Source organism: Schizophyllum commune (assembly GCF_000143185.2).
Source record: "Schizophyllum commune H4-8 unplaced genomic scaffold SCHCOscaffold_10, whole genome shotgun sequence".
Classification (NCBI taxonomy): Eukaryota; Fungi; Basidiomycota; class Agaricomycetes; order Agaricales; family Schizophyllaceae; genus Schizophyllum; species Schizophyllum commune.
The window spans coordinates 251,879-275,390 of NW_026089547.1; the positions used below are offsets into that span (position 1 = coordinate 251,879).

Here is a 23,512-nt window from a genome sequence, read left to right on the forward strand (position 1 = left end):
TTCGCACGATACTTAAGCTCGCATCCACGCGTAGGAGCTAGCGAGTAGTAGCCGCCGTCCTACCATTCCTGGCACGTCCGAAGAGGCAAGGGGGTGTCCATACTCCGACACATCACGGTTGCGCGTCCTTTCTCGCGAGCCCGCGATCATCGCCTCGCGTTTACCGACTGCTCGCCCCATCGCGTCGACGCGTACTTGGCATGTTCCCTTGCGTCACCAGCCCTCGCTCCTCTCCTCGGTACTGGCAACCATGGCCAGGTCTCGATGAAATCTCAAGGAGGCGTCGCGTCTTCTCCAGTCGGGCGGGGAAGGAGAGGGTCAGGAAAAGCAGGAACTTGGAGAACGGCCTGCTTAGAACGGCGGATATGAATGCTCTGTCATTGCTGGCTTGACCCTTCTCGTCCCTTCCCCGCCGCTGAAAGACGAAAGTTGGACTGCGCACACGTGCCCCGCGCTCTCCTTTGGCATGTAACGGTGTCACATCGAAGACCGCCTGCTCCCCCTTTGACGCGCCCCTCACCGCCGTCCATAACTATCAACTCTAGCAGCAGGAACATTGAACTCCTCGACGACCACGCCAAATCATGTCCGATCTCCCTGCTATCCTTCCAGCGCCTTCCGACGAATGCGAGTCCTGTTACAAGGAGGCTAGCGGCGCGGCGCCCTTGCTCAGATGCTCCTCGTGCAAGGGGAAGTTCTATTGCGTATGTTCAGCCAACTGTATCTCAGAGGCGATAATCGCTGACATCTCTCCTCCTCTAGTCGCCGAAATGTCAAAAGCAGGACTGGAAGGCGCACAAGAAGAACTGCTCCCCACTCACCCTGCCCCTTGTGCCCACCGTTCCGGAAAGGAGCCCGGAGCTCATCGACGAGGTACGACGTGTGGCGAACCTTTTGAAAGACCTTTTGGATGCGTGCAAGGTGAGTGCTCGGTTTCCCTATCCCATCGCCAGCTACTGATGCGATGGGGCAAGGACATCGACAAAGACAAAGAGCTGGGGCGCGAGGAAAGAGAACGTCGGAAAGCGGAGTGTCACCCATTCAAAGTGCTATATCGTGCGTCGGCGTGACTACTTCTGATGTCGTCTTACTGACTTTCACCCGTAGGCTACGAGGTCCCTGCGGCATTCGCATGGGAGACCAAGCAGCTCGACGGAGAGACGCCCCTCCAGCGCCTCGTCCTTCAGCTGACGCGCCTCTTCTGGATTGAGACTGTCGCCGGTATCGCCAGCCAGGAAGAACGAGACGGGTGGATCGACATCATGAAGAGAGCGACGTTCCCATCGGTTTTCCCTCTTATGGTGCCGGAGAAGGTGCTCGCTCGGCCAGGCGATTTGAGTCCGGGGGAATATAGGCTACTGCTCCACACGGCCTTCATAAAGACTGTGGCAGATCGTGTTTCGAAAGGACCCGAGAAGGGGTCCATGGAAAATCGTGAGGAAGGAAGTAGGGTCGAGGCCGTCGACGATATTTATGCGGAGCGGTGGCCCCATTTGGTTCATCTCTCGAAGCTGGCGAAGTCGATCGAGTGAAATGTGTTCGTTGCAAGTCCATATTTTGTGCAGTGTAGAATAGTCATGTGCATAGTAGACGCTGCCTATATCCTCACTCAACTAGAACGGGCCACCCTGACGCAAAATCCAGGAAGTTGATTCCCAAGTTCGTCGGCGCCGAGAGATTGCTGTGAGCTGATGAGGGTCGTGAACGCGAGGATGCGGAGGAGAGAGTTGAGATACTCACGGACGTAGTGGTAGACCATCACGTCGCGCTTACTGACGGGGTCGAGGAAGATGCTCTGCCCACCAGGCACATAGACATTGTCGTGCGTCTTGAGGACGACAGTGCCGTTCGCCACCTTGACCATGTCCGTCCCGTTCTTGTCGAGGAAGGGGCCGCTGACGGACTTCGAGCGCCCGACGGTGACATGATACTCGCGATTTTTGGCCACGGGATGATTAGGCTGTGACCGGCGTGAGTACACGGGCATGGAGGTTTGAGGGTAGCACGCACGTCGACTATGGTTATACCGTACGAGACGAAAAGATAGAACCAGTCGTTCTTGTGGTAGACGAAGGCGCCCTCGCACGGGCGGTTGCCCCCGCCGGCGAGGTGCTTGCCAGGCATTTTCTGAAACATATTCAGCGCGATGCGATTGGGTCGATAGCGGCCACATACAGACGGATCAGCTACATCGTGCACGCTGCTCATATCTACAAGGTGTATGAGGTTATGGGCGTCGTGCACTGGGGAAAGGAGCCCACTGCGCTGGAATATTCCTCCTAGGTACGACCCATAGGTGAGTGTCAAGCCCGAAGGCGTCTCAATAAGATTGGCATCGACTGAAAGTATTTGGTCAGTGGTGGGACTCTCCAAGGCCGCAGAAACGTACTTGAGAAGAACGTACTGGTATGGAAAGTATCATTCCCACCATCGCTGGCATCATTGCCGTGCTGGATCAGGCCGTGGTCCTCCCAGGTCCCTGGCTTCATCGAAGGGCTGGTCGCAAGACCGACGGCTGAGTAGCTCTGGAAACCACTGTGCGGCAGCGAGTAGTAAAGGACATACTGCCCATTGACGAGGGCGACGTCGGGCGCCTGCAAGTCTTGTCAGTGAAATGATACAATTCGTACAGGTCAGAGGCGTACCCAGTTCATACAAGACGATGGCAGGTCGATAGAAGAGCAGTTCGGAAGCACCTGTCCAACGCGCTTGTATGGACTGAGGGCGTCCCGCGTGGTCTTGGTGAGTAAATGCGATACAACGAAAGACCAGCATACCCTGTCAAGTTCTTGCTACTATAGTAGGGCAAGTGCTTTCCCGTGCCGAACAGATAGTACGTCTGGAAGCCACAGGTCAGGATGCTTCTCGCTCTCGGCGCGTTCGATGCTCACCTTAAGGTCCGCATTGTATACTATAGACGGATCTCTGATGTGAACGTCGGCTAGGCGAGGGTAAATGAGTCTTTGGACGGCGAAAGACAGGGCGCATGCTCACATGTACCGGGAAGGGGGTTGGGATACGCAGCATAGGCTAGCGCAATGAAGCAGGAAAAGAGGATCGAGGACTTGACCTGCATGACGAGGAAGATGGGAAATATACCCTGAACACCATCGAGGGCGAATTATATATGGATGGTGTGCGACGCCTGTCTTCAAAACATAACAGCCTATACGTCATCAGCAGTGAGCGCTCAACAGCTCGTTGGAGTCAATCAGGAAGTGTGTGTAACGAGCTGTAGTGCCGAAGGTCGCGGTCTGTTGCAAGTGTCACGCGCAGAGAGCTGTTGGAGTCACTAACATCCACGCTCCAGGAGTTTGCGCTCTCCAGGTAGATAACAGGATCATGCCCCAAGTTCGTATACTGAATCAGCTACTCGCACGAGACTGCTTGTAGATGACCGCTAAGTGCAGCCATCGCTTGGTGTAGGCCGAGTCCGCACCAGCGCCTCCGGCCTCCGCGGGGACTTCGGGAGCCAGCGGGAAGCTCCTGATGTTCGCCACCTGCGCGAGCATCTCGTACTCACCAGGGCTCAGGCCGCTGGGAAGCGCGAGCGCCTTCTCCGGAACGATCTGCGGGAAGCTGGGTGGCAAACGCATGCTCTTCAGCTGCTCGAGCCAGTCCTCGCGCTCCTTGTCGTCCTTGATTGCGGCGACGGTATCGATCCAGAAGAGACGCCTTAACGAGTGTAGCACGCGATCGAAATCTGGATGCTTGTCGAGAAGATTCGTCTTCCAGGCGAACTCGGCGGGCAGCTCGTACCCTACATGACCATTCAGATAAGTTGATTGGAGCACGCCTGTGATTACGCTCACGAGTGAGGCTCTTGGTCGCCGGATCTTTGAACTTGAGCTTGAGCCTCTCGATGTCAGGGAGGTTCTTCGACTCCTCTTCGTCGTCGATCCTCTGGAGTGAGTGTCAACAATCCTACATGAAGCCAGTGAATTGTCGTCCGACTCACCTTCCAAGCATCGAAAACTTCCTTGAGCATATTTGCCGCGCGCTCAACCTCCGATATCATCTCCGGGCCTCTTTCGGGGACGTTGGGGACTAGAGGCACGGGCAGCGGCGAGCAGTTCATCTTGTGCTCCTTCCAGTCCTTCTTCTGGCACCTCGGTGACTGCAGATAGTCAGATGTATGCTCTATAGCATAACTCGCACCAGAACAGCACGCACGCAGTAGAACTTGTTCTTGCACGCCGAACATCTCAACATCTGTGTTTGTCCCTCCTCCGCCTCCTCTCCACAGCATTCGCATTCGTCGTAGACAGGCGGTATCACGGTAATGGGTCCTGACATATCAATCGCGATGGATTGGAGCTGGGAAAGATAAAAGAGGATGAACGCAGGAGTCAAGATACGAAGCGCTGACAGTGACGTGCCAAGCGACGCGTTACGCCCGCGCGCACGAGCGCATCACATGACTGCCACGCGCGTGTAGTGTTCGAGTTGCTGATCAGAAGAATAACCGTGTTCACGTCGCCAAATCCCTGTCAATGGTATAATACAATGTTGCAATTAAATACATGTCCTTGTTTCGAAACCTTCACCTTCCTCGCATACATAAGCTCTTCACAGATGTTTGCAAAGGCCAGCTCCCGTCACCAAAGATTCACCTCGTCGTCAGAGTCATCATCCAGCGACAGCGGCGCGTGCTTCATCTGCTCCGCCAAGATAGCCTCGATCTCTTTCTTGTCTCCCCAAAATGAATCCTCATCGTCGTCCACTGGAGTCACAGGAGTCGCCACCGGCGCCACACGACGCGGCAGCGGCCGCGGCGACGAATCAGGCTCGTCGAGGTCGTCCAACTCTCGCAGAAAGGCAGACTTCGCCATCCTCGAGATGTTAATCGCGCGAGCGCTGATTGCCTTTCGGTGCGCGGGGAGAGCGTCCGGCGTCTTTCCCGGCACCGTCGGGTTGATCGAAAGAGCGCGAAGCGGTTGGGCGAGTCGTGGGATAGAGGGGCGTTGGGGAGCCGGTAGCAGAGCCGCGCTACTTCTCGCGAGGGTTGTGTAGAACTTCCTGAAGGCGCCCGGCTCGTTCCACTCCGCGCCGTAAGGCATACGAAGTGAGGCACCGGAGGACGTCCCTCTAAGAGCCTTCGTACGACCCTGGCTCTTCGCCACGAAGGGCATGTTCATGGGATGCGGTGCTGAATTGCGGAGTGTCGCGTCGAACGTGATGTGCACTTGGACGTCCGGATTGTGCTTAAAATTCTATACAGGCTACTGTCAGCAAACGACGAGCATGAGAGATAAAGTTGCCGCACAAAAATAATGCCACGGCGTTCGTTTGCCTGCTCCCACTGGTCGTTGAGGTCCGGTGCAGTGGTCCATAGGGTCTCGATGGAGAAGTCGCCTTCGCCTTCCCAGCGAATGGTCTCAGTACGCGAGGATTGAGGTTCAGCGGCGCCTCTATGCTCGGGACCGTCGTCGCGTACTGGAGTGTAAGGGTCCTGCGCCCCAGAGAGCTTGATGAACGTCTGCGCTGTCGTAAGGTCACCAGCAATGTCGGCGTCTTTGCAGATCTCCACTACGTGATGGTGATTCGAAAACAGATCGCCGTCGTAGACAGTGGCGTCGAAGAGGTAAATGATCAGCGCGCGCATGTGCGTAATGGTGTAGTTGCGCGGGACGTGAGCCATGCGGCGCACACGCTGATCGTCTACCTGCGCCCCCGCGCGCACGATGGTCAAGACGAGAGGGAGGTGCGAGAGCGCGACGTTGTTGAGCACAGGCGGGAGGTCCATCAGGCGAGGCCACTTGTTCTGCGGACCGAACGGGTTGCGTGGAGAGTCGGTAGGGTCATGAGGGCGACAGGAAGGGCCAGCCTGCAGGACACGACTACGCGTACGACGCACAACCGGTGTATGTTTTTTGCTTTTTGTCGCCGCCGTGGGCTCAGTAGCGCGTGTGGTGGCAGTATCGCGCTGGACGTAGACGGGGATGCGAGTCCTCGGAGGCGGCATAATGAATTTAAGGGACGGGTTTGTGCAAGGTGGAGGTTCAAGACAAGAGGGTAAGCGCCTCGTGGTTATCATTTGATGGGTTGAGTTTGTAGTGGCGGAGGATGCCGGCCCATTGTTCGATGAATTCGCCATCAAATCAGCTACGATATCTGATCAGCGTGGGTAGGGTTAGGGTGACGTGTAACACACCAGAAATATGCTCTCGTGAAAGACGAAAGGCAACAACTGAACAAAGGGAACAAAGCCACCATGACAGAAATGTTATGAATGCATTGACCACCGACAACGGATACACTACCGCGAGCCGGTAATACACAGTTAGCACTCGAAGCAGCGTAACTTAGTACACTAAGTAGCAAGGTCGGTCTGTACAAGACACGTATACTCAGCGTGATATAATAGGGTATGAACGAAAGCGACGTGTCAGGGAAAGCAAGTTAGTACAGATGGGAGACAGAGCCAGGTCAAGCAAATGGGGCGAAGTGAGCGCGCTGGCGGCGGTGGAAGCGACGGCGCGCTGCAGGAGGTGCGGAGGCGTCGGGCTTCTGACAGATACCGGCGTCGATGCAGTCGCGCCACGCTGCATACAAGAGCACGACGAAGTTGTTGCCCTCCGGGCTTCCCGCGGTAAAGGGCGCGGTGTCAGTCCAGCCCAGAGGGTTCACGGCTGGGGTGACGGTGCCGTTGCTGGTGATATGCGGTTGACCAACGGCGTCTTTGCCACCGAGCGTCGTGCGCACGCCTTCCGCCCAGGCAATGTACTCCGCGCCGAAAGCCTGAGGCTGCAGCACGGCCATGCGGTAGGTGACGGCGGCGAGCAGCGATGAGCCGCTGATTTCACCGAAGCCGTGCTCAGTGGTGGTGTCGTTCAGATAGTTGCGCAGGAGACCGTCATCCTCGGGCATGGCCATAGCACCGTCGACAATCTCCTTGATGAGGGTGGTCAGGGTGTTGACCGCCTCGTCCTTCCATGCGACCTTGTTACCCAGATCCGACTTGAGGACAGTCGCGAGAACACGGGTCTTCAGTGGAGAAGGGTCAGTTAAGTCATATGATGGGAAATAGGGAACACATACAGCACCAGCCGCAGCCCAGCCGTTACCAGTAGACCAGAGACCAGGGTCGGCGCTCTGCGGGCCCACGATGTGCGCCCAAACGGTGGTCGTAGTCGAGTTTGACTGCAGCACCTCGCGGTAGTGAGAGCACTGATCAACCGACTCGCGAAGAAGCTTCTCATCCTGCTTGTCAGCGGCATAGTAGGCAAGGAATGGCGGTGCCATGTACATGAAGCTAGACGAACGATCAGCAGAAGACGACGCAGATCAGATTCAGTGCGTACTCAGCCCTGCGCGACGATCAGCAACGATAAGGTATCGAATAAGCGAGGTCATCACCCACCAGAGCTCCGCGACATCAGCACGCTGGCTGATTGCGCCGTTCGGCCAGCGCGGGCACTCGTCGACGAGGTAGGACACTTCCTCGTCGGCCTTGAGCGACATGGGAATGTCACCAGCCTTGCCTAGAAGCATGGCGTACACCCCGAGAGCGGCGGGGTCGCCAGTGGCACCATCGCCGTCAGCAAACGAGTTGGGCGCTTCGCCTAGGACAATCTTCTCCTTCGCTGCATGCTAGTGAGTCGAAATGTATAGCACAATGATCGTCAGCTTACCATAGGCGAGGGCGGGCACATTTTTGGAGTCGAGAACGATGGTGGGAAAGGGCTTCTCGCCGAAGATCGAGTACTCTTCGGGGAGGTCAGACAGTGATTCACGCTGCATGCGAGAAACGTACCAGGGTTGTGCAGCTCGAGAAGCGCCTCGCACGCCGACCCGTATTCCCAGGAGTGAGAGGGGAGTGCCTTCGCAGTTGCTGCGACGGTCTCGATGTCGAAGCCAGGATTATACGGGTACGGGTTGAAAGCCTGGTCAGAGCCGCTGGTCGACCCAGAATCCCCATTGGACGCCGCATCGCCAGTGCCCAGGATGTCGTCAAGTTGCGCGGCAGCCAGCAGAGGGAGAGCCGCGACGAGGAAAGCCGAAGAAATCATCGTAAACGACAGAGACGGCGCTCAAAAGAATGGGAGACGCCGCGGGTTAGTTTGTGAGGGAATGAACGGACTGGGGAAACACGAAGGAATGGGAAGAGCAAGGCCGCCATCGTACGCACAACTTTATATCTGGGAGGCGCGCCCGCCCTGAGCTCCACAAACTTGCAGATCTGCACGGTCGTCGTGCGGTATCCAGGCGGGGTTCGGAGGGCGCATTGTTCGGAACAATTGCCCGGAGCCTATTCTCCCGTTCATCCGTCACCGAAACAGACGTCCGGGGTCTGCGCCAAGCCTTTTTGGACAGCGAGAGACGGGAGGGAGGCGCGAGGCCTCGCGATCGATTCGAGACAAGTGTCACTCGCGAAGGCGCCCGTCGAGGGCAGCATGAGCAAGTGCGCGACGTATCAGCTCGCCGAGATGAGCGGCGGTTTCTCCTCGTCTCGTCAGTTCAAGCTCCTCCGTGGTTCCGAGGGAGTGCTCGACATCGAAGCGATCCTGCTTGTCCTCACTCGGAGTCAATGCTCAAGGTAGATGAGCAGAGGCGTCGTCTCGCTCGCTACGGAGCCCATCGCTGATGTACGTCGTCCTCTAGGTTGTACGACCGTGATCGACGAGTTTTCGTGAATGCGATCTGCGGTCGACGATCCATCATGAGAAGACTGTTGGGACAGAAGGGGCGACGCGCGCTCTGATACGCACCGGATGCCAGTCCGTTCGTATCACCACGTGCTACCGACGACACTCGCACGATGTCGACGACTGTCACGGTCGCGAAGATCGTCTAAAGTCATGAGATAACAGCCGAAAGGGAAGCACGGTAGCCTTGACTCCACCTCTCTCGGTTGGCTTGATTGCTTTCACCTCTTCAGGTAATAATTCCGACTCACCCACCTTCGCACCGCTTACCGCCTCCGACGACCATCGTCATGTTGACCTTGCAGCTACTACGGACGGCAGCCTTGCCGCGGTAGACCACCGTCCAGGCTTACGTGCGACAGCAAGAACCTCAAGGACGGTGAGCAGGACGTTGGCATACTCGGACGATGTGGTGAGCCCGATCGCAATCAAGTGCCAACGTAGATGCCTAATCAAGATCCCTCACAGCGTTGTCGGCGGGTCAGAAGGAGCCGCCGCGCATTCGTGGCACAGATCCTGCGCCTTGACTTTGCTTCAATCCAGGAAATGGTTACAACAGGGCATGGCAGGAGGGGCAAACAGCAAGCGTCATGGTTAGAGCAGTATATTCCTCGTAAGCAGTGGTGGTAGATAGTATTATGCCCTGCAAGCGATATAAGCGCCGGTTTCTCATAGCACTAGCGCGCTCATCACTCACAGGTTACCGTTGCTCTCTATGCTAGGCGATACTTTTGCAGTCTGAGCATCGGAAGAAAGGAGTGGTGCGTTCCCGCCGCCGAGGGTATCGCGCGCGCGGCGAACGTCCTCGTGGAATGCTTCGGGGATCACGCGAACATCGGGGTCGTCAAGTAGACGGGGTAGGAGGCGAGTGTGGAACACTCGGTGCGCGACGGAGCCTCCCTGAAGGTGCGTCAGTATCAAGGCGGATATGGAGGAGAATCGAGACGCACGAATTGATGGAATATGCCGCCGAGGATGGCAGCGACGCAGTCCCCTTGCACCTTGTACAGACCAGAGGTCTTGACGAAGTTGACTGGCTCTCCTGGTATCCGTTCCCGTGGCACGGTCGGTTGCCAAAGCATATTGCGCCCCAGACCCCACTTGTTGCCGACGTGTTCGCCGAGGAGGTAGGTGTTCAGCGCCTTGTCGACGATGGCTTCCAGGTCATGGGAGGGACGAAGGTTGGGGCTCGAGCTGAGGAAGAGAAGGAGGTACGCCTTGAGGACGCGGCGACCTAGTGCAGAAGTATGAGTGAATGTTCAGAAAGCGAGAGCGGGCGACGCACCCATAAAAGTAAACCCAGCATTGTGCCCCGCAACCGCCCTGGGATGGCTTCCGTGCGTCATGATCCTCCGCGCAAGCTCAGGCGGGAACTTGAGCGGGGCGAAGAGGCCATTGAGGTGCTCCTCGAAAGACGACGCCTTCCGCTGAAGCAGGGTGCGCTGCTTCAAGCGCGGCGCCTTCTGGTTCGCGTCCGGGGCCGTCTGCATATCCGCCACCTCGTCTCCGTCGAGCTCCACGGTCTCCTTCACGGCGCGCGCTCCCGATTCGTGCCGCCGCGGCGCTGTGCGCGCGAACGCTGCGCGCTGCGCAGGTTGCCCCTTCGCTTCAGGCTTCATCTGCAGCGCAGCATGCATGTGCCGCCTCCCTATACCAAACCGTTCAGACATATGTTCACCGTCAACGAGCGCACTGTCACGCACCGGTAAGCGCCTTAGCGGGTGCGGCACACGACGGGCCGCCGAAGGCGCGGGGCGGGGCGCGAAGGGACATGTTAAGGCATCTAATGCTGTGTGACATGTCCGACGACAACAGACAGCCTTGATACCTCGAGCTCGCTGCAGGCGACGACGACGAAGGTGACTTTGCGGATGCGGGAAAAAAGTCCAGAAAACGTCACGTGCAGGCGTGTCTCGATCTACCACGTGCGCTGCCGGGCCGGGGGCCGGTTGTGCCCGCCTCTCGAAACTGACAGTTGAACCAGGTAGATCTATCTGACTACGTTGAACGTAGTTTTGAAAATTAGGTACTCAGTTAGAGTCTCTACCAAGGTAGAAAGAAGACTGCAGGTGCATCGAGCTCGGGCCGAGGCAGAAACTTGCGGCATGTCACAACGATGTCACAGTTCGCCACTGTCATTCAACCACCATTGCTGGCCACAATTGCACCCTCTTCCCGCTACAATTCCAGCATCGCGCGTAGTTCTATTGCTTCGGAAGCTCTGAAAGGATTACTACCAAGGAGCACTAAGTATGCGCACTGGTCCTCTGGTTGGCAATGAGATTGGGCCGTAACAAGCTGCGCCTCATTCGGGGCTATAGCATCGGTTTTTCCAGTCTCCTCTCGACGACGTGAGAAACGGAGTACTGAAGGACATGCATCTTATACACTCCGGGCGCTCGAAACGTCTTCTGCTACTGTCTCTCCAGCCACCTCCGGGGCTTCTCAGTGCTCTCCGCTCCTCTCACAGCACTCGTAGCTATCATCGTCCCGACAGATCTCTTGCTTGCTTGCTCCTCTCTTCTTGTCACTGCTTATCCGGGCTGTTTTGACCTCTGAATGACACTTCGGTTCTACTGACCGGATTCCTGCGTCGGCGAATGCGGCAATATACGACTCAGCGTTCGGTATCATAAGAAACCTTCATAGCTGTGACTGCCATCTTGCGAAGCTCAATTTCACGTCGTTCAATGCGAAACAGCCTTTCGTGGGTCAGCGTGCGGCTCAATGTCAATACATGAGAAATGCTCGGTATGCTATAGTTTGGGAGGGATATATGTCCGACCGTCTGTTGGCACAAAAAAACGCGTGCGGGAGGAGGCTCAACGCAAACCCTCAAGCACCAAGGCTCAGATTAGAAGGCTCTTCTCCGGAGGTGAGCCTTCGAAGCGCGTTTAGCCTCGCGTGAGGGTTCAGTTTCCGTAAGCTCAACTTTCCTTAACCGAACCCTCAACGTCGGATCCGAGTTTTTATACTGTTACTAATGCACGCTCTAGAGTTGCATCGAAATACATGCAAGCCACAACTCACTGTCCGTCTTGAAAGGGTCTTCAGATTCACGGCAGTGTATGCTTGCGAGAGTCACTCTCACCTCACCATATACATTTCCATCTAGTCAGGGACTCCTCGTCCTAGTCATACTAGACTTGTCCCTGAGGCCCATGACCAAGCTCCTGGATGTATGTATTGTGAGTGGACTCACTGAGGGACTCTTCGTCCTCTACTTTCAAACTTTCTCGAGGCTACGAGGACCCAAATTCACGCGGAAGCTCTCCATTGAGGCTGGTAGATATTCAAGACTGAAGAAGAGCTACAAGAGCAACATCTGGACGTGGTCGCTCAGGTTCGATCACCGAACCTCCGGCTGAGGCTCTCAACAGCTTCTCTCGCCAGGCGGCCGGTTGTGGGCGCCCCTTGTCTTCAACTCCACGGCAAGTCAATCTGCGCGGCTAGATCGCGATAGACGATGCTTGCACGATGTTCTCAAGGGCGCGTTGTACGACACGCTACTAGAAAGCGGCACAACCGTCAAGACACTTCTGAGGCAAGACATCAGTGGACGGCGCCCGGTAATGACTCGCCTCATCTGCGGGCGGAAGGCAATCGGGGTGCTCACAGCATCGAGATCTCGTGCCTTTCGTAGTAATAGACGAACGGAGGGTGCAATCATATAGATGTGCCTGCATGTGCGAACCCTGCTCGAAACCCCGCCATGCCCCCTTCTTCCCCATCTCCGCTGCGCGCACGCACTCACCGGTGCCGATATAAAGCGCGTCACTGAACCTCCAGGATGCTCTCCCACTTCGCCCACCGAACGCCTCGCCACACGCGCTCGCACTTCGTTAGACGCCCACCATGAGCAGCCGTTCAGTATCCATCAAGCTTGCCCCCACACAAGGCAGCTTCCCGTTCGACACCAAAACGCTGTCCTTGACGCCGGACGCCCCGAGGATAACTCTCGGCGTCCCGCCACCAAAGTCCCACGTAGCGCCCTCGCCGCGGAACGGACTCTTCGAACCTCTACATGGCACTGTCCTCCCGCTCACCCTCGCCGTGACGCACGCCGAGCTTTACTTGGAGAGCGGCAAGGTGCGCACACCATCCCCCTCTCTCATCATCACCGCTCTGACACCCCGCCGCACCCTACCCAGGTTCTCATTCGGGACCTCGACTCCCCCTTCGGCACCTTTGTCAACACTCAGCCTATACGTGCGCCGACGCCTCTGAAGCCGGGTGACGTTATCGTACGTCCGACCAGCCAATCAGCGCGCGCTTCTACTGACCGACACTCGCGTAGACGCTCGGCAAGAGGATAAACAGGAACGCTAAGACGCCTCGGGACATAACCGACGACCAGCTGCGCCCCATCAGCTTGCAAGTAACGGTGCTCAGCACGTAACTCCCATCGTTGCTTTCAGCCGGCTTCGCCCTGCCGAGCCACCGCTTCCCCTCGCTGTAGCCACTGTTCCCCTCGCTGGGAACAGCGCCCGCTTGTCGGACTATCTGCATCACTTACCTACTTTGTCATCTCGTACTTGTCGCGCTTGTTGTTGTATACCACCTGGTCTCTGTAGCGGTCTTGTTTCGCTTTGAATCTACGCAGTCGCACTTCCCAGCCCGCTCGCACAGTCCTCATGTCCCTCACGCAATCCTCACAACCCCATCCCACCTCTTGCGCGCCGAGTTTCCGGCGCCTATTGTCCCGCCACGCCCTATCGTGTGTGGCTCATGCTGTGCCCTCTCGTGGTTCACGCCGCCCTATTGTCCCGCCGCGTCCACCGATTACCCATCGATGCATCTCGTCAGTTCGGGGTGGCCGTAATATCACTTCGGGGAGGCCGCAATACGCGGAGGACCCCTGGGTCCCTAACCCTCCATTGTGGGAAGAAGGCTTCGGCGCAAGGCATCTGCGCGCCTTCTGAGCGCCGCGTTCGTGCAAGCCGCGCTTCTCTCGCCCGATTTCTTTGTTTTCGTCGCGTGTGTTCCCACCTCCGTCCGCCTCGAGGCCGATGTTCAATTATGCCAGGCTTCGATGGCGGTCCCGATATCGAGATCCCGGACCCGCATGACCTGTGAGCTAAGCGCGGGCTGAAAGGGAACCTCCGGACGCGGTGTACAGAACGCTAAGCGCTGAGCTGTGTTCACTTCGGCGTGCTGCTGACCTTCACGGTCAAGCGATACTGAGTCCGCGAGATAGGTCCAGCTTCTTGACTGGGGATGTACCCTTGATATTTGGAGGGCAAGTTGAGGCGAGAGTCCACAGCGGCAATCGACCACGCGCCTTAATATTCCCCCCAAAAAGACCCTTAACGGACAATGGAAGGTGGTAGCGTACGTACTTGCTACCCATGGTAAACGAGCGTACAAGCTTTCAAATCATAAAAAAGGGTGTAGAAATTCAGGGAGAAGAAGGCAGGCGCCTCCTCTATACGCCGAAAGAACACGAGAAGAAAGCTGAGGCTGACAACATCCGAGGCGCGTGCAAGCAAGCATGTTGTCGAAGAACTCCAAAATATCCCCGAGTGAGAACGACAGAGGTCCTGTGAGCCCAGATAGACGCCGTACTGCGGGACCCTGCGAGCGCCTGGAGTCCTGTGAGCGCCTATAACCCCGGAGCGCCTACTATCTTGAAGTCCTGTGAGCATTGAAGAACACTTTGGGCGCCGAAGATCTCCAAGGCCGCAGTCCAGACGTCGTGCGGACGCAGTGGCGAGGAAAAGAGGGCTCTGGGCCGGCGGTCTGTCTGGGAAGACACGTCACGAACACGTTGTGGGCGCCCACAAAGGAAGAGTCGCTATCGTGGGACTTGGCGTGCAAGAGCACCCTGAGTGAGCCGCGAGGCGTACGCACCCTAACCTTGCCATGCGCGCCGAGATGCGTGAATTTTGAGGACAACACGAAGCCCGACCAGACGCTCCGAAGGGTCCGTGATATCGAGTAAGGGAAGCGGGGCGCGGTTTCGAACATTCGTCTTGTACGTTCGAGATACGTCGGTCAGTGTACGCGCCAGTGAGGATTGCCGACCAGGTCATTTCAGGTAACCAATGGACGAGCGTCGGGGTAAGACCGATTCGACAGCCAGTCGGAGCTGGTCGGCGCAAGTAAGGCTGGAGAACCGAGGAGAGGGGAGGAGTCAACAGACAAGAAAGCGGGGTCGCTTATGTGTGCAATAGGCGCCGAAGAGGTGCGGGCGGCCCTTGGCGCTGAGATCGGGGGCTATAGGCATAGATGCGGCGTTGAGCTTGAGTGTAGACGAATCAGGAAGGTTTAAGGTTCGATTGCGAGGATACGCTGAGTATCGCGTCCATAGACGCTGGACGTGTGTGGGCTAGAGTTCAATCGAAGCAGCAGCCGTACGGCTGTATCCGGTGTACTCAACCAGCTTCATTACTCTAATGCAGTCGCGGGCCACTCTCGAGAGGTTAGTTTGGGTCATTCCCTTCAGAAAACTGAGCTATTCGAGTCGGGTTCATAAAAGTAATCAGCCATCGGGATCTCAAAGCAGTGGGCACTGGGCAGAAATTCGGGCTATGAAGAGAATGAGTCAGTTTGGGTGCGACAGCCAAGTCGGAGAGAAGGCTCGGCTGAAGACGTAGGAGGAGGCAGGGGGATGTTGGTGGTCATGAGCAAGCTCGGATGTCGCCGGAGGTGTGACTATCTTGTGTGTCAACGATGTCTCGTGCTTGCTTTTCTCCGTCTTGCGTCTTCCTCGAAATCGGCATCCACGGCCCCCGTCTGCGCTATGAACCATGCGTTGTATCATACAAGCACAGCTATCTACTGCTAACATAGTTTGTGGCAAGCCACGGGCTGCTCGCTTGGACCAAGCGAGCAACACTGTTCACACTCACCTCTCTCGTGCCCGAGGACCTCGGCACTGACGTGGAACATGGCGCGGGAAATGGACACGGCAACGTCGAGGGCAACTGCGTTGCTCCTGATGACGCCGGTACGCTCGTTCCCGAAGACGGAATTTTGCGGTGTAAAAGAATTGTGAGAGGTCGGCACAGCTGAAGGCCATCAAGGTTGTGGTAATTGATCCCAAATGTATAAGCCCTTAGAGTCGCTGAACGAAGAAAAAACATTTTCTACGCTTGCGGCAAGGCAGAGGCCAGCAGCAAATACTCAAGCCGCTGGCTCGCTGAAGAGTTCAACTTGTGACGCGCCTGCGGCGCGTCACGGGGCCGATGACGGCAATTGCCGTCATTTTCCCATCCGCTTCCCGTGAAAACCACTTTTTGTACTTGTTTGTTCGGGGAAGCAGCCCTAATCTCGTGGGTTAGTCAGTGTTGCTCGCTCCGCCTTTCCCTCCCTCGCAAGCTCGGGGGGTCCCTTAGGCGTCGCTCGCAATGAGTCGTCCTTGCCTTGGGCTTCATTCCACAACATACTTTTACCGATTTTTCAGCGGTGCCACACGCAGTTGGGATGTGTTTAATCCCCGAATCCTCCCCTCTCATTGACCGCGAGCGTCATGGATAATGCGAGCCTTTGGACACACTCGTATTTGTGTCTTATGGCCGGTGACCGCATGCCAAGAGCTTATGGTCTTGTATTCCTTCTGCGTTCCGCCCCGTACGTCGACGCGGGATTCTTGAGGCGATGAAGGCGGAGTCTTGCCGTTGGCGGATGCTTCCATATAGCGCTATATCCTTCACTCAACTATAGAGTACTGGCAGGAGCATGTGCTCCGGCGAAGGCAATCCTGACGTCGTCGAGCTTCTCGGTCGAGCCGTTCTCCCAGGGGATCCGAATGTGACTGTTCCCACCCGCCACGTCCATGATCGTCGCAGCGTTCAACAATCTCGCTCGACGGGCCATGTACGCTTGATTGGAGGTGACTGATTGCCTCAGCTCGTGCTATATATCAAGGGAGCCGAAGCGAAAAGCAATTTCTTCGACCTTCAACAATACCCATATGTCGGCCATGACCCACGATATTGGCACCCTTGCGACCACTGCGGCTGGCCAGTACCAGCAGTACGCCTTTTGGGCATGGTCACAAGCTCACCCTGACGCCTCGTAGCTTCATACAATTCTGCATCCAGTGGTCGAGCATAGGTGGGCAATGCATGTCTCTCATATTGTCAATCCCATCTCATACGAGTCCTAGCGCTGCTCTACTACGACTACTTGCTCACCCTAGCGGACGAGCGGAAGCTGATCTGGAGTCAGACGCTGGGCGTAACGACGGTCCTCTATGTGCTTTGCCGATACGCGCTCGTTGCGAACGTCTTATATCTGCTCGCCATCGCACACTTGATTGACAAGGTGCGCAATGACCTTGGGGCACCTACCTGCCGACTCACCTGTGTACACAGTACGCCCCTAGCCAGTCATTGTGGTCGGGAGCCTCATTCCCCCTCCAGCTGCAATGCCGCCTACACTGGTATCTCGTCTCTTAGCGTGCTTGGGAGAGTCGCAGTCCTCAGTCCGTGTAAGCTCTCGACTATGCTTCCTTGCTTACGAATTTCTTCAGGTACCTGGGCAACACGAACCTGGGTCGTTTGGGACAGAAAGCCGATTATCATCCTCTTCCTCGGTTCTCTGGTCGTCGGATGTACGGCTCTCGATTGCGTTCGTCGTTCTCGCCATCTCTACGATCCCATTGCCCCGCTGATATCGAGCTCAGTACCACGCTTCCGGAGTACGCTGCACTGGCCCTGCTACTCATCTTGAGTACGTGCCCTAATCTACCAAGGCATCGCTAGCTGACCTCATTTCAGAGGTACATACATTTTGAGGCCTGTCCCGCACCCGGCATGCGCCCTCACACCTCATTAGGCGACAAAGCCCTGTCCATCATGGTCGTCGTGTTCGAATTCATATCCACTGCTCTCATGGCATACCGTTGCTTTCCTGCCGTCCGCGAGCAGCGTCGCATGCGGGCAGCCGGCGCCTTCCAGCGGCCATTACTCGTAGCGGTCTTCCAGCAAGGTAAATGGATACTCGCCGTCGCCTTGCTATTCGCTGACGGCCAAGCAGGTCTCTTCTACTACTGGTGCGATCGCACGCGCGCGAAGTTCGCAGGAACGACTGAGCTGTACTCGCAGCGCTGTTTCCCTATTCACTGTCACCGCACTCATTCTAAACTATGTGAGGCGTTCCTCGTCTCCTGATGACTGCGCAACAACTGACGGATATACAGGCCGCCCCCGTATGTGATCGCACCTTACACCAAGCACCGCCAACCGGCTGACCATCCGCCAGAAAGGCTTTTTCCAGCGCCTACTCAATGCTTTCACTCTCCCGTAAGCCCGCACCGCATACTTAATCGCAGCTGCTTCTTATGCTCACGGCCGCCGGCTTGCTCCCAGCATCTCAGGCCTGCTTACCGCCAGGTTCATCCTGCACCTGCGAACCATCGCCGGGCAGGATGTGATCAAGTCGCATGTTGAGCCAGACGAGTCGGTGGTGATGTCGCGGATGGACTTCAATGATCAGAATGCGACGCAAGCTTCGTATGTATATCAGTCGCGTACGTTTGGGGATGTGGGGGACGGAGATGAGGCGGCGACTGGGAGGGAAGTCGCAGTGAGTTGCGGCGAGGGTATGCGGTTCAAGTTACATCTTATAGTTCGTCACTAACCCTCTTTGCAGATCGCCCTCGTTCGTCGACCTTCCCAGTCTCCGAGGACAAGAAGGGCAAGGGGAAATCAGTGTCGTCTATCCCAGCCATCGTCTAACCCCACACTTCACAAACGATCCGCTCGAGATCCTGTAATATCAATCTCCCCATCCCAATGAATCCAGAATCTCAGGAGCGGAAGACTCCGTCGACGCATACAGTACGAGGTGCGCGCACTACCGCGGAGCTGCTACTCATCGATGTTCCCTCGACGAAGTCTCGAAGCACGAATGCGGTACGTGGAGGGTGCCGACGCTGCACCGTGGGCCACGCCAATGGGAAACCTTGAGCTTCCCTTATCTGGCTCAAGGCCTGCTCAAGCCCTCGACGCATCGGCAACTGAAAAGCTTCGAAGTGATGAAAGCTTCGCCGCTGCGCCGAGGTGGTGTAGCATAGGACTGTCAGTGCCACTGCAAGGCAACATGTTTTCTCCATAGACAGGAATTTTGTTGGCTCTCTAGACTGCGCTGGCTTGAAGAGGCGTCCAAATATTCTTCCTGCGCCAAGCTCATACTCTCAAGGATCGAGGCCGCCTCAATACATTTTCCACCATCACTCTTCTCTTCGGCGTCATGCTGATGCGGGTGATGAATGGATATCCCGGGCTTACCCATAAGTATTGATGTACGCTGAATATCTACCCTCGAAGGTCTATTACTCGGCCAACCAACTTATCCAGGACCGCTTTCATGGCTTTAGGCAGGCGATTGATCCCGATTTGGAAATTCATGGCCGCTTGCCACGCGACGCGACAATGTGGGGCGGAACAATCACGGTTGATGGACAGGGAGCTCGACGTGCCTCCAGGAGATGGAATTTGCAAAGTCGGTGCGAGGATCCGCGGGTGGGTTGCCTCTCCTCCCCAACGTTCATCTCGATCACTCCCAAGCTAGCTTGCGGTCCTTTGGCATGGCCAATGGAGACCAAACGGTCGCGCAGGCTCATTACCAGCAGTGAGTGCTGTACCCAGCGCGTCGCGACGCGTATTGACGCGTTCAAGCTTCATACAGTATTGCATTCAGTGGTCAAGCATAAGTGAGCAACGCCCCTCTCACTTCGTCTCTGTCGACATCTTCGACCGTGATTGAGGAGGACCCTGATGACGACCCACTCACTCCGTGCAGCCCTCCTCTACTACGACTATACCCTCACCTTCGCGGACGAAAAGAAGCTCATTTGGGGACGTAAACTTGGCTTGACAACACTCCTCTATGTTCTATGCCGATATGCTCTCGTTGCCAACGTCATATACCTGCTTGCTATCTCGCACAAGATTGAAGAGGTGCGCCACTGATTTGCTCGACTATCGAACATGAACTTACCGACATGATTCGATGCCAGTACGCCCTTCCATGGTCGAACGCATGCCTCTGCTGAAGCCATCTCCCATAGCTGTGACGCTGCATACCGTGGAATCTCATCCCTCAGTGTTCTTGGACGAGCAGCTGTGCTCAGTGCGTCCTCGTCCGCTCGCGCCATCCCCCTCTGACTGTCTCACAGCAACCTGGGCTACACGAACATGGGTCGTCTGGAATCGCAATACATTCATCGTCGTCTTCCTCGGCGCTCTCGTCGCGACCTGCACCGCTCTAGACTCCGTCCGTCCTCCCATTCACGCTCGCCACGGCCTCACTGACTCTCGGCCCAGTATCAGGCCTCCGGCGCGCGCTGCACGGGCCCGGCCTCCCATCAAGAGTGGGTGATCCTCGACGCTATCGCGCGCAGTGCACTTCACTGACGGACCTTACCCAGAGGTACGTACGCCCGCAGCTTAACGCCAAGCCGGGCGCGGGCTTACGACCGATTAGCCGACAACGCGCTGTCTATCATGGTCGTGGTGTTCGAGTTCTTGTCGACGCTGCTGACGATGGTGCAATGCGTTCCGGCGGTCCGTGAGCAGAGAAGGATAGGGACGTCGGGCGTATTTCAGCGAACCTTGATTGTCGCGATCTTTGAGCAAGGTCCGTATCAATGTGGATGAGTGCCGAGCTTCGATGGTCTGACTCGTTCTCAGGCATAGCCTACTACTGGTGCGCTGGCAGTCTCGACTCTGTATTTGTTCTCAATTATTTCGCAGCTTCGTGTCTGTCTTCACGGTCACGGCCCTGATTTTAAACTATGTGCGTCTTCACTTCATTCCCTTATCGAAGCGTTGCTGACCTTCGTTCAGATCGCACCCGTGAGCATAGATTTCGTGTCGCGATGGCCGCAACCTGACCTCACTGTAGAAAGGCTTTCCTCAACGGTTACTAAACGCTTTCACCCTTCCGTAAGCTCCTTTGTATCCCTTCCTCACCGTCGTGTAGCTCACGCTTCTGCCAGCATCTCCGGAATACTCACCGCGAGGTTCATCCTGCACCTGCGCACGATGGCTGGCCAAGATGTCATCATGTCGCAGGCCAGCACGGACGATTCCCTCGAGCTGTCGCGCATGACATTCCATGTACAAGATAACCCCACGGTAGCGGCCGAGCCGTACGACGTGTCCCGTTCACCAAGCCGGTCACCATCCTTTGCGCCTCCCTCGGATATAGAGGATGATGGGATCGCGACGGAACCTGCGTCGACGCCCCGAAGATTCGATTCAGGTGAGTACATATCCAATAACTGGACAGGGTAGGGAGGATATTGACGTTCAATGCCATTGCAGATACCCTTCGTCCGCCGCAAATTTTGTGACTGCGGGCTCACGACGAGAAGGGGGAGATGCACGGAGACGCTCTTTTGGTCTATTTATCTGTATTCTATGGGACTTGGAAGCGCCGAATGTATGTACTTGCTCGTTCTGTGAGTCTTGATTTATGCTGAGGATTATGTTTGTTGGTTGTCATTCAAGGAGTCTGCTGTCCAAAGCCAACGACGCGCAATGAAGCCACGAATGACATTCGCATGACGTTTATGTCGATACCTCACTGGCACCTTCTCAACCCTATAAGAGGAGACGACCTTGCGACGCTCTTCCGTCCTCTCGACGATATCCTGTCAACCAAACCATCACCATGTCCTCTTCGCATGTCAAAGACAAGCACAGCGAGCCCATTCGTGTCGGCGACACCGTGGCCTCTAAGGCGCGAGGCGGGCGCCAATACGGAGAGGTCACCGACATCGTGACCACGAAGGAGGAGGCGGAGGAGGCTGGCGCGAAGAACCCGCCGAAGGTGTTGTACGAGGATCAGCACGGTGAGTGCTCTAGGCGCAATATGACGTCTGTGACTGGCTAACGCAGCTCCAAGGCCATCTGGTTTCGCACAATCCGGGTACGGTGGTGCACGGGGAAGATCCAACGAAGTGAGGAGACTACCCAGTTGCGATCGAAGACCCGTTTTGTTGGTTGTGGTTGTCTGGCAAATCCAGTCGAACACCAACGAGGCGTCTCATGCATTGTCTATATGCCAGAAATTGCGCAGACCTCGAATGTACCATAAGACTAACTTGTTTGAATTGATTCTTTTCAATGAAGAACCGACTCTGTACGAAACCCGTGTTCCGCCATATGAGAATTCGGAGCAAAGAACAATACCTTCCATTTACGGGATACAACACAGCACAGCCACGCATGCACTAAGCGCCACAAACGGCCTTTGACCTGAACCAAGACGACCATGTCGTCGAGCACGGCGTTCCAGACGTTCTCCATCGAGAACGACGTCCTCAGTGTCCCGCCACAAGACGCGATATGGAAGTTTGACGCCGACGAGAACCGCAAGATCAACCGCGAAGCGCCATGGTCGAAAGAGTACGCGTCGCGCGCCTGAGTACGGGGAAAGATCGCGCTCACGACCGATGTACCTGCAGCCCGCACTACTTCAAGCTATGCAAAATCTCTGCTGTGGCACTGATCAAGATGGTGCGTGGTGCGGCATCCGGACGAGGGGACGAGGAGCGCTGAACGAGGCGCGCGCAGGTCATCCACGCACGATCAGGCGTCCCGCACGAGATCATGGGCTTGATGCAGGGCAAGGTCATGGGCACGACCCTGGTGATCATGGACTCGTTTGCGCTACCTGTGCAAGGGACGGAGACGCGTGTAAACGCCGCGAACGAGGCGAACGAGTACATGGTGGAGTACATCCAGGGTAGCGAGAAGGTGTGTGGCGTGCTACATCTCAGAGTTATCTTCACTAACGCGGCTATACATGTGATAGGCTCAAAGACAAGAGAACGCGATCGGCTGGTACCACTCGCATCCGGGGTACGGCTGCTGGCTGTCTGGCATCGACGTGAACACGCAGATGAACAACCAGAAGTTCCAAGACCCCTTTGTCGCCGTCGTGGTGCGTTGGGCGCCAGTACCATGATGAATTACCGCTCATACCATCCGCCCAGATCGACCCCAACCGTACCATCTCTGCCGGCAAGGTCGACATTGGCGCCTTCCGAACGTACCCTGAGAACTACACGCCACCAAACGCTGCCGCCTCCGAGTACCAGTCCATCCCTCTGAACAAGATCGAGGACTTTGGCGCGTACGCGAATCAGTACTACCAGATCGACGTGGAGATCTTCAAGAGCAGCCTGGACGATGAGCTCCTCGGCTTACTATGGAATAAGTACTGGGTGAACACGCTCAGTCAGAGTCCTCTGATATCGGTGCGTGATGGTCCATGAGGTGAGCTGAATGACACATGCTGATCAACGCTCGTGCAGAACAAAGCTTACGCGGTCTCCCAACTCGCGGATCTGCACCAGAAGCTGTCGAAGGCGCAGACGGCAGTCGCAGGGACCCGCGCCATGGCCCCCGTCATCAAGGGCGCGGATCACAAGGTATGGTGGCCCAACTGCTCACGGTCTGCACATACTCACTACTCCGCGTGCAGGGCAAGGAGAAGGAAGAGAAGAAGCGGGAGGACAACCAGCTGGCAAAGAGCGTGAAGGACAGCACGAAGATCGCCGTCGAGGCCCAGCATGGCCTCATCTCGCAGATCATCAAGGACGTCGTGTTCTCGATGCGCCCACGGCCCGGGACAGAGGCAGCGCCGACAGCAGCGCCACTAGCGAGCGTCGTCGACACGAGCATGAATGTCGATGCCTGACCTGTTGGTGCGCCGCTGCCTGTCGTTGTAGCATAACTTCCTTGTATTCCTTGCTGTTGCCCTACACTGTACTAATAACACTCACTCCCTATCGGATTGCCAGAGTTTGGGAAGCGAGATGGTACGTAGGGTGGACTGAATTGTCTGCTGATGGGACGTACAGATGGACGAAGTTAGGCGCCGGTGAGTCACCGCTATCTTCGGCG

At 56.5% G+C, this 23,512-nt stretch overlaps 13 protein-coding genes across 13 annotated transcripts; 8 read left to right on the top strand and 5 right to left on the bottom strand.

Moving 5' to 3' along the window:
- Positions 1–491: 491 nt before the first annotated feature.
- SCHCODRAFT_01158772 (uncharacterized protein) lies at positions 492–1,532 on the top strand (the record flags this gene model as incomplete). The annotated part of the gene is made up of 4 exons (XM_050341126.1): positions 492–704; positions 763–921; positions 975–1,056; positions 1,108–1,532. Exons 1-4 carry the CDS (start codon positions 585–587, stop codon positions 1,530–1,532), a joined length of 786 nt encoding a protein of 261 aa, XP_050198382.1. The 5' UTR covers positions 492–584.
- A 73-nt stretch (positions 1,533–1,605) lies between these two features.
- Positions 1,606–3,076, bottom strand: SCHCODRAFT_02704222 (Arabinanase/levansucrase/invertase; the record flags this gene model as incomplete). The annotated part of the gene is made up of 9 exons (XM_050346985.1): positions 1,606–1,688; positions 1,741–1,960; positions 2,011–2,127; positions 2,176–2,339; positions 2,390–2,594; positions 2,646–2,718; positions 2,778–2,839; positions 2,892–2,941; positions 2,995–3,076. The coding sequence occupies 9 exons, from the start codon at positions 3,074–3,076 to the stop codon at positions 1,606–1,608; spliced, it is 1,056 nt and encodes a 351-aa protein (XP_050198383.1).
- Positions 3,077–3,365: 289 nt separating this feature from the next.
- On the bottom strand, positions 3,366–4,296 carry SCHCODRAFT_02511912 (uncharacterized protein; the record flags this gene model as incomplete). The annotated part of the gene is made up of 4 exons (XM_003028742.2): positions 3,366–3,760; positions 3,813–3,903; positions 3,959–4,117; positions 4,174–4,296. 4 exons carry the CDS (start codon positions 4,294–4,296, stop codon positions 3,366–3,368), a joined length of 768 nt encoding a protein of 255 aa, XP_003028788.1.
- Positions 4,297–4,598: 302 nt separating this feature from the next.
- Positions 4,599–5,965, bottom strand: SCHCODRAFT_02511944 (uncharacterized protein; the record flags this gene model as incomplete). Its single annotated transcript, XM_050343262.1, has 2 exons — positions 4,599–5,213; positions 5,267–5,965. 2 exons carry the CDS (start codon positions 5,963–5,965, stop codon positions 4,599–4,601), a joined length of 1,314 nt encoding a protein of 437 aa, XP_050198384.1.
- Positions 5,966–6,429: 464 nt separating this feature from the next.
- Positions 6,430–8,012, bottom strand: SCHCODRAFT_02513424 (uncharacterized protein; the record flags this gene model as incomplete). Its single annotated transcript, XM_003028741.2, has 5 exons — positions 6,430–6,987; positions 7,042–7,255; positions 7,364–7,586; positions 7,635–7,709; positions 7,757–8,012. The coding sequence occupies 5 exons, from the start codon at positions 8,010–8,012 to the stop codon at positions 6,430–6,432; spliced, it is 1,326 nt and encodes a 441-aa protein (XP_003028787.1).
- A 1,329-nt stretch (positions 8,013–9,341) lies between these two features.
- SCHCODRAFT_01101873 (uncharacterized protein) lies at positions 9,342–10,138 on the bottom strand (the record flags this gene model as incomplete). Its single annotated transcript, XM_003028740.1, has 3 exons — positions 9,342–9,548; positions 9,599–9,882; positions 9,934–10,138. The coding sequence occupies 3 exons, from the start codon at positions 10,136–10,138 to the stop codon at positions 9,342–9,344; spliced, it is 696 nt and encodes a 231-aa protein (XP_003028786.1).
- Positions 10,139–12,445: 2,307 nt separating this feature from the next.
- SCHCODRAFT_02636005 (uncharacterized protein) lies at positions 12,446–13,259 on the top strand. Its single transcript, XM_003029063.2, has 3 exons — positions 12,446–12,737; positions 12,800–12,892; positions 12,946–13,259. The coding sequence occupies exons 1-3, from the start codon at positions 12,504–12,506 to the stop codon at positions 13,045–13,047; spliced, it is 429 nt and encodes a 142-aa protein (XP_003029109.1). The 5' UTR covers positions 12,446–12,503; the 3' UTR covers positions 13,048–13,259.
- Positions 13,260–16,194: 2,935 nt separating this feature from the next.
- SCHCODRAFT_02550664 (uncharacterized protein) lies at positions 16,195–18,756 on the top strand. Its single transcript, XM_003029062.3, has 13 exons — positions 16,195–16,625; positions 16,672–16,706; positions 16,759–16,916; positions 16,978–17,082; positions 17,125–17,222; positions 17,278–17,324; positions 17,430–17,646; positions 17,699–17,741; positions 17,794–17,802; positions 17,856–17,896; positions 17,963–18,195; positions 18,246–18,433; positions 18,491–18,756. The coding sequence occupies exons 1-12, from the start codon at positions 16,564–16,566 to the stop codon at positions 18,329–18,331; spliced, it is 1,134 nt and encodes a 377-aa protein (XP_003029108.1). The 5' UTR covers positions 16,195–16,563; the 3' UTR covers positions 18,332–18,433; positions 18,491–18,756.
- A 281-nt stretch (positions 18,757–19,037) lies between these two features.
- SCHCODRAFT_02048129 (uncharacterized protein) lies at positions 19,038–19,499 on the top strand. The gene is made up of 2 exons (XM_050341618.1): positions 19,038–19,226; positions 19,274–19,499. The coding sequence occupies exons 1-2, from the start codon at positions 19,084–19,086 to the stop codon at positions 19,359–19,361; spliced, it is 231 nt and encodes a 76-aa protein (XP_050198385.1). The 5' UTR covers positions 19,038–19,083; the 3' UTR covers positions 19,362–19,499.
- Positions 19,308–20,110, top strand: SCHCODRAFT_02636019 (uncharacterized protein). The gene is made up of 5 exons (XM_050345897.1): positions 19,308–19,554; positions 19,666–19,727; positions 19,774–19,871; positions 19,922–20,027; positions 20,082–20,110. The coding sequence occupies exons 1-4, from the start codon at positions 19,373–19,375 to the stop codon at positions 20,009–20,011; spliced, it is 432 nt and encodes a 143-aa protein (XP_050198386.1). The 5' UTR covers positions 19,308–19,372; the 3' UTR covers positions 20,012–20,027; positions 20,082–20,110.
- Positions 20,102–20,952, top strand: SCHCODRAFT_02513167 (uncharacterized protein; the record flags this gene model as incomplete). Its single annotated transcript, XM_003029061.2, has 7 exons — positions 20,102–20,234; positions 20,288–20,303; positions 20,351–20,393; positions 20,444–20,452; positions 20,502–20,542; positions 20,596–20,861; positions 20,924–20,952. 7 exons carry the CDS (start codon positions 20,102–20,104, stop codon positions 20,950–20,952), a joined length of 537 nt encoding a protein of 178 aa, XP_003029107.1.
- Positions 20,953–21,272: 320 nt separating this feature from the next.
- On the top strand, positions 21,273–21,565 carry SCHCODRAFT_02512770 (uncharacterized protein; the record flags this gene model as incomplete). Its single annotated transcript, XM_003029060.1, has 2 exons — positions 21,273–21,453; positions 21,507–21,565. 2 exons carry the CDS (start codon positions 21,273–21,275, stop codon positions 21,563–21,565), a joined length of 240 nt encoding a protein of 79 aa, XP_003029106.1.
- A 293-nt stretch (positions 21,566–21,858) lies between these two features.
- On the top strand, positions 21,859–23,411 carry SCHCODRAFT_02636024 (Mov34-domain-containing protein). The gene is made up of 7 exons (XM_003029059.2): positions 21,859–22,009; positions 22,069–22,120; positions 22,178–22,360; positions 22,419–22,547; positions 22,600–22,863; positions 22,921–23,037; positions 23,091–23,411. The coding sequence occupies exons 1-7, from the start codon at positions 21,876–21,878 to the stop codon at positions 23,304–23,306; spliced, it is 1,095 nt and encodes a 364-aa protein (XP_003029105.1). The 5' UTR covers positions 21,859–21,875; the 3' UTR covers positions 23,307–23,411.
- The last annotated feature ends 101 nt before the right edge of the window (positions 23,412–23,512 follow it).

Coding starts and splice junctions, on each gene's coding strand:
- SCHCODRAFT_02636005 (XM_003029063.2), top strand. CDS start 12,504: ATGAGCAGCCGTTCAGTATCCATCAAGCTTGCCCCCACACAAGGCAGC. Junction 12,738..12,799: donor TTTACTTGGAGAGCGGCAAG/GTGCGCACACCA, acceptor CACCCTACCCAG/GTTCTCATTCGGGACCTCGA. Junction 12,893..12,945: donor TGAAGCCGGGTGACGTTATC/GTACGTCCGACC, acceptor ACACTCGCGTAG/ACGCTCGGCAAGAGGATAAA.
- SCHCODRAFT_02550664 (XM_003029062.3), top strand. CDS start 16,564: ATGTCGGCCATGACCCACGATATTGGCACCCTTGCGACCACTGCGGCT. Junction 17,223..17,277: donor GATGTACGGCTCTCGATTGC/GTTCGTCGTTCT, acceptor TATCGAGCTCAG/TACCACGCTTCCGGAGTACG. Junction 17,647..17,698: donor GCAGGTCTCTTCTACTACTG/GTGCGATCGCAC, acceptor CTGTACTCGCAG/CGCTGTTTCCCTATTCACTG.
- SCHCODRAFT_02048129 (XM_050341618.1), top strand. CDS start 19,084: ATGGAATTTGCAAAGTCGGTGCGAGGATCCGCGGGTGGGTTGCCTCTC. Junction 19,227..19,273: donor GCGCAGGCTCATTACCAGCA/GTGAGTGCTGTA, acceptor GACGCGTTCAAG/CTTCATACAGTATTGCATTC.
- SCHCODRAFT_02636019 (XM_050345897.1), top strand. CDS start 19,373: ATGACGACCCACTCACTCCGTGCAGCCCTCCTCTACTACGACTATACC. Junction 19,555..19,665: donor ATCTCGCACAAGATTGAAGA/GGTGCGCCACTG, acceptor CATCTCCCATAG/CTGTGACGCTGCATACCGTG. Junction 19,872..19,921: donor CCTGCACCGCTCTAGACTCC/GTCCGTCCTCCC, acceptor CTCTCGGCCCAG/TATCAGGCCTCCGGCGCGCG.
- SCHCODRAFT_02636024 (XM_003029059.2), top strand. CDS start 21,876: ATGTCGTCGAGCACGGCGTTCCAGACGTTCTCCATCGAGAACGACGTC. Junction 22,121..22,177: donor CTGTGGCACTGATCAAGATG/GTGCGTGGTGCG, acceptor AGGCGCGCGCAG/GTCATCCACGCACGATCAGG. Junction 22,548..22,599: donor ACCCCTTTGTCGCCGTCGTG/GTGCGTTGGGCG, acceptor CCATCCGCCCAG/ATCGACCCCAACCGTACCAT.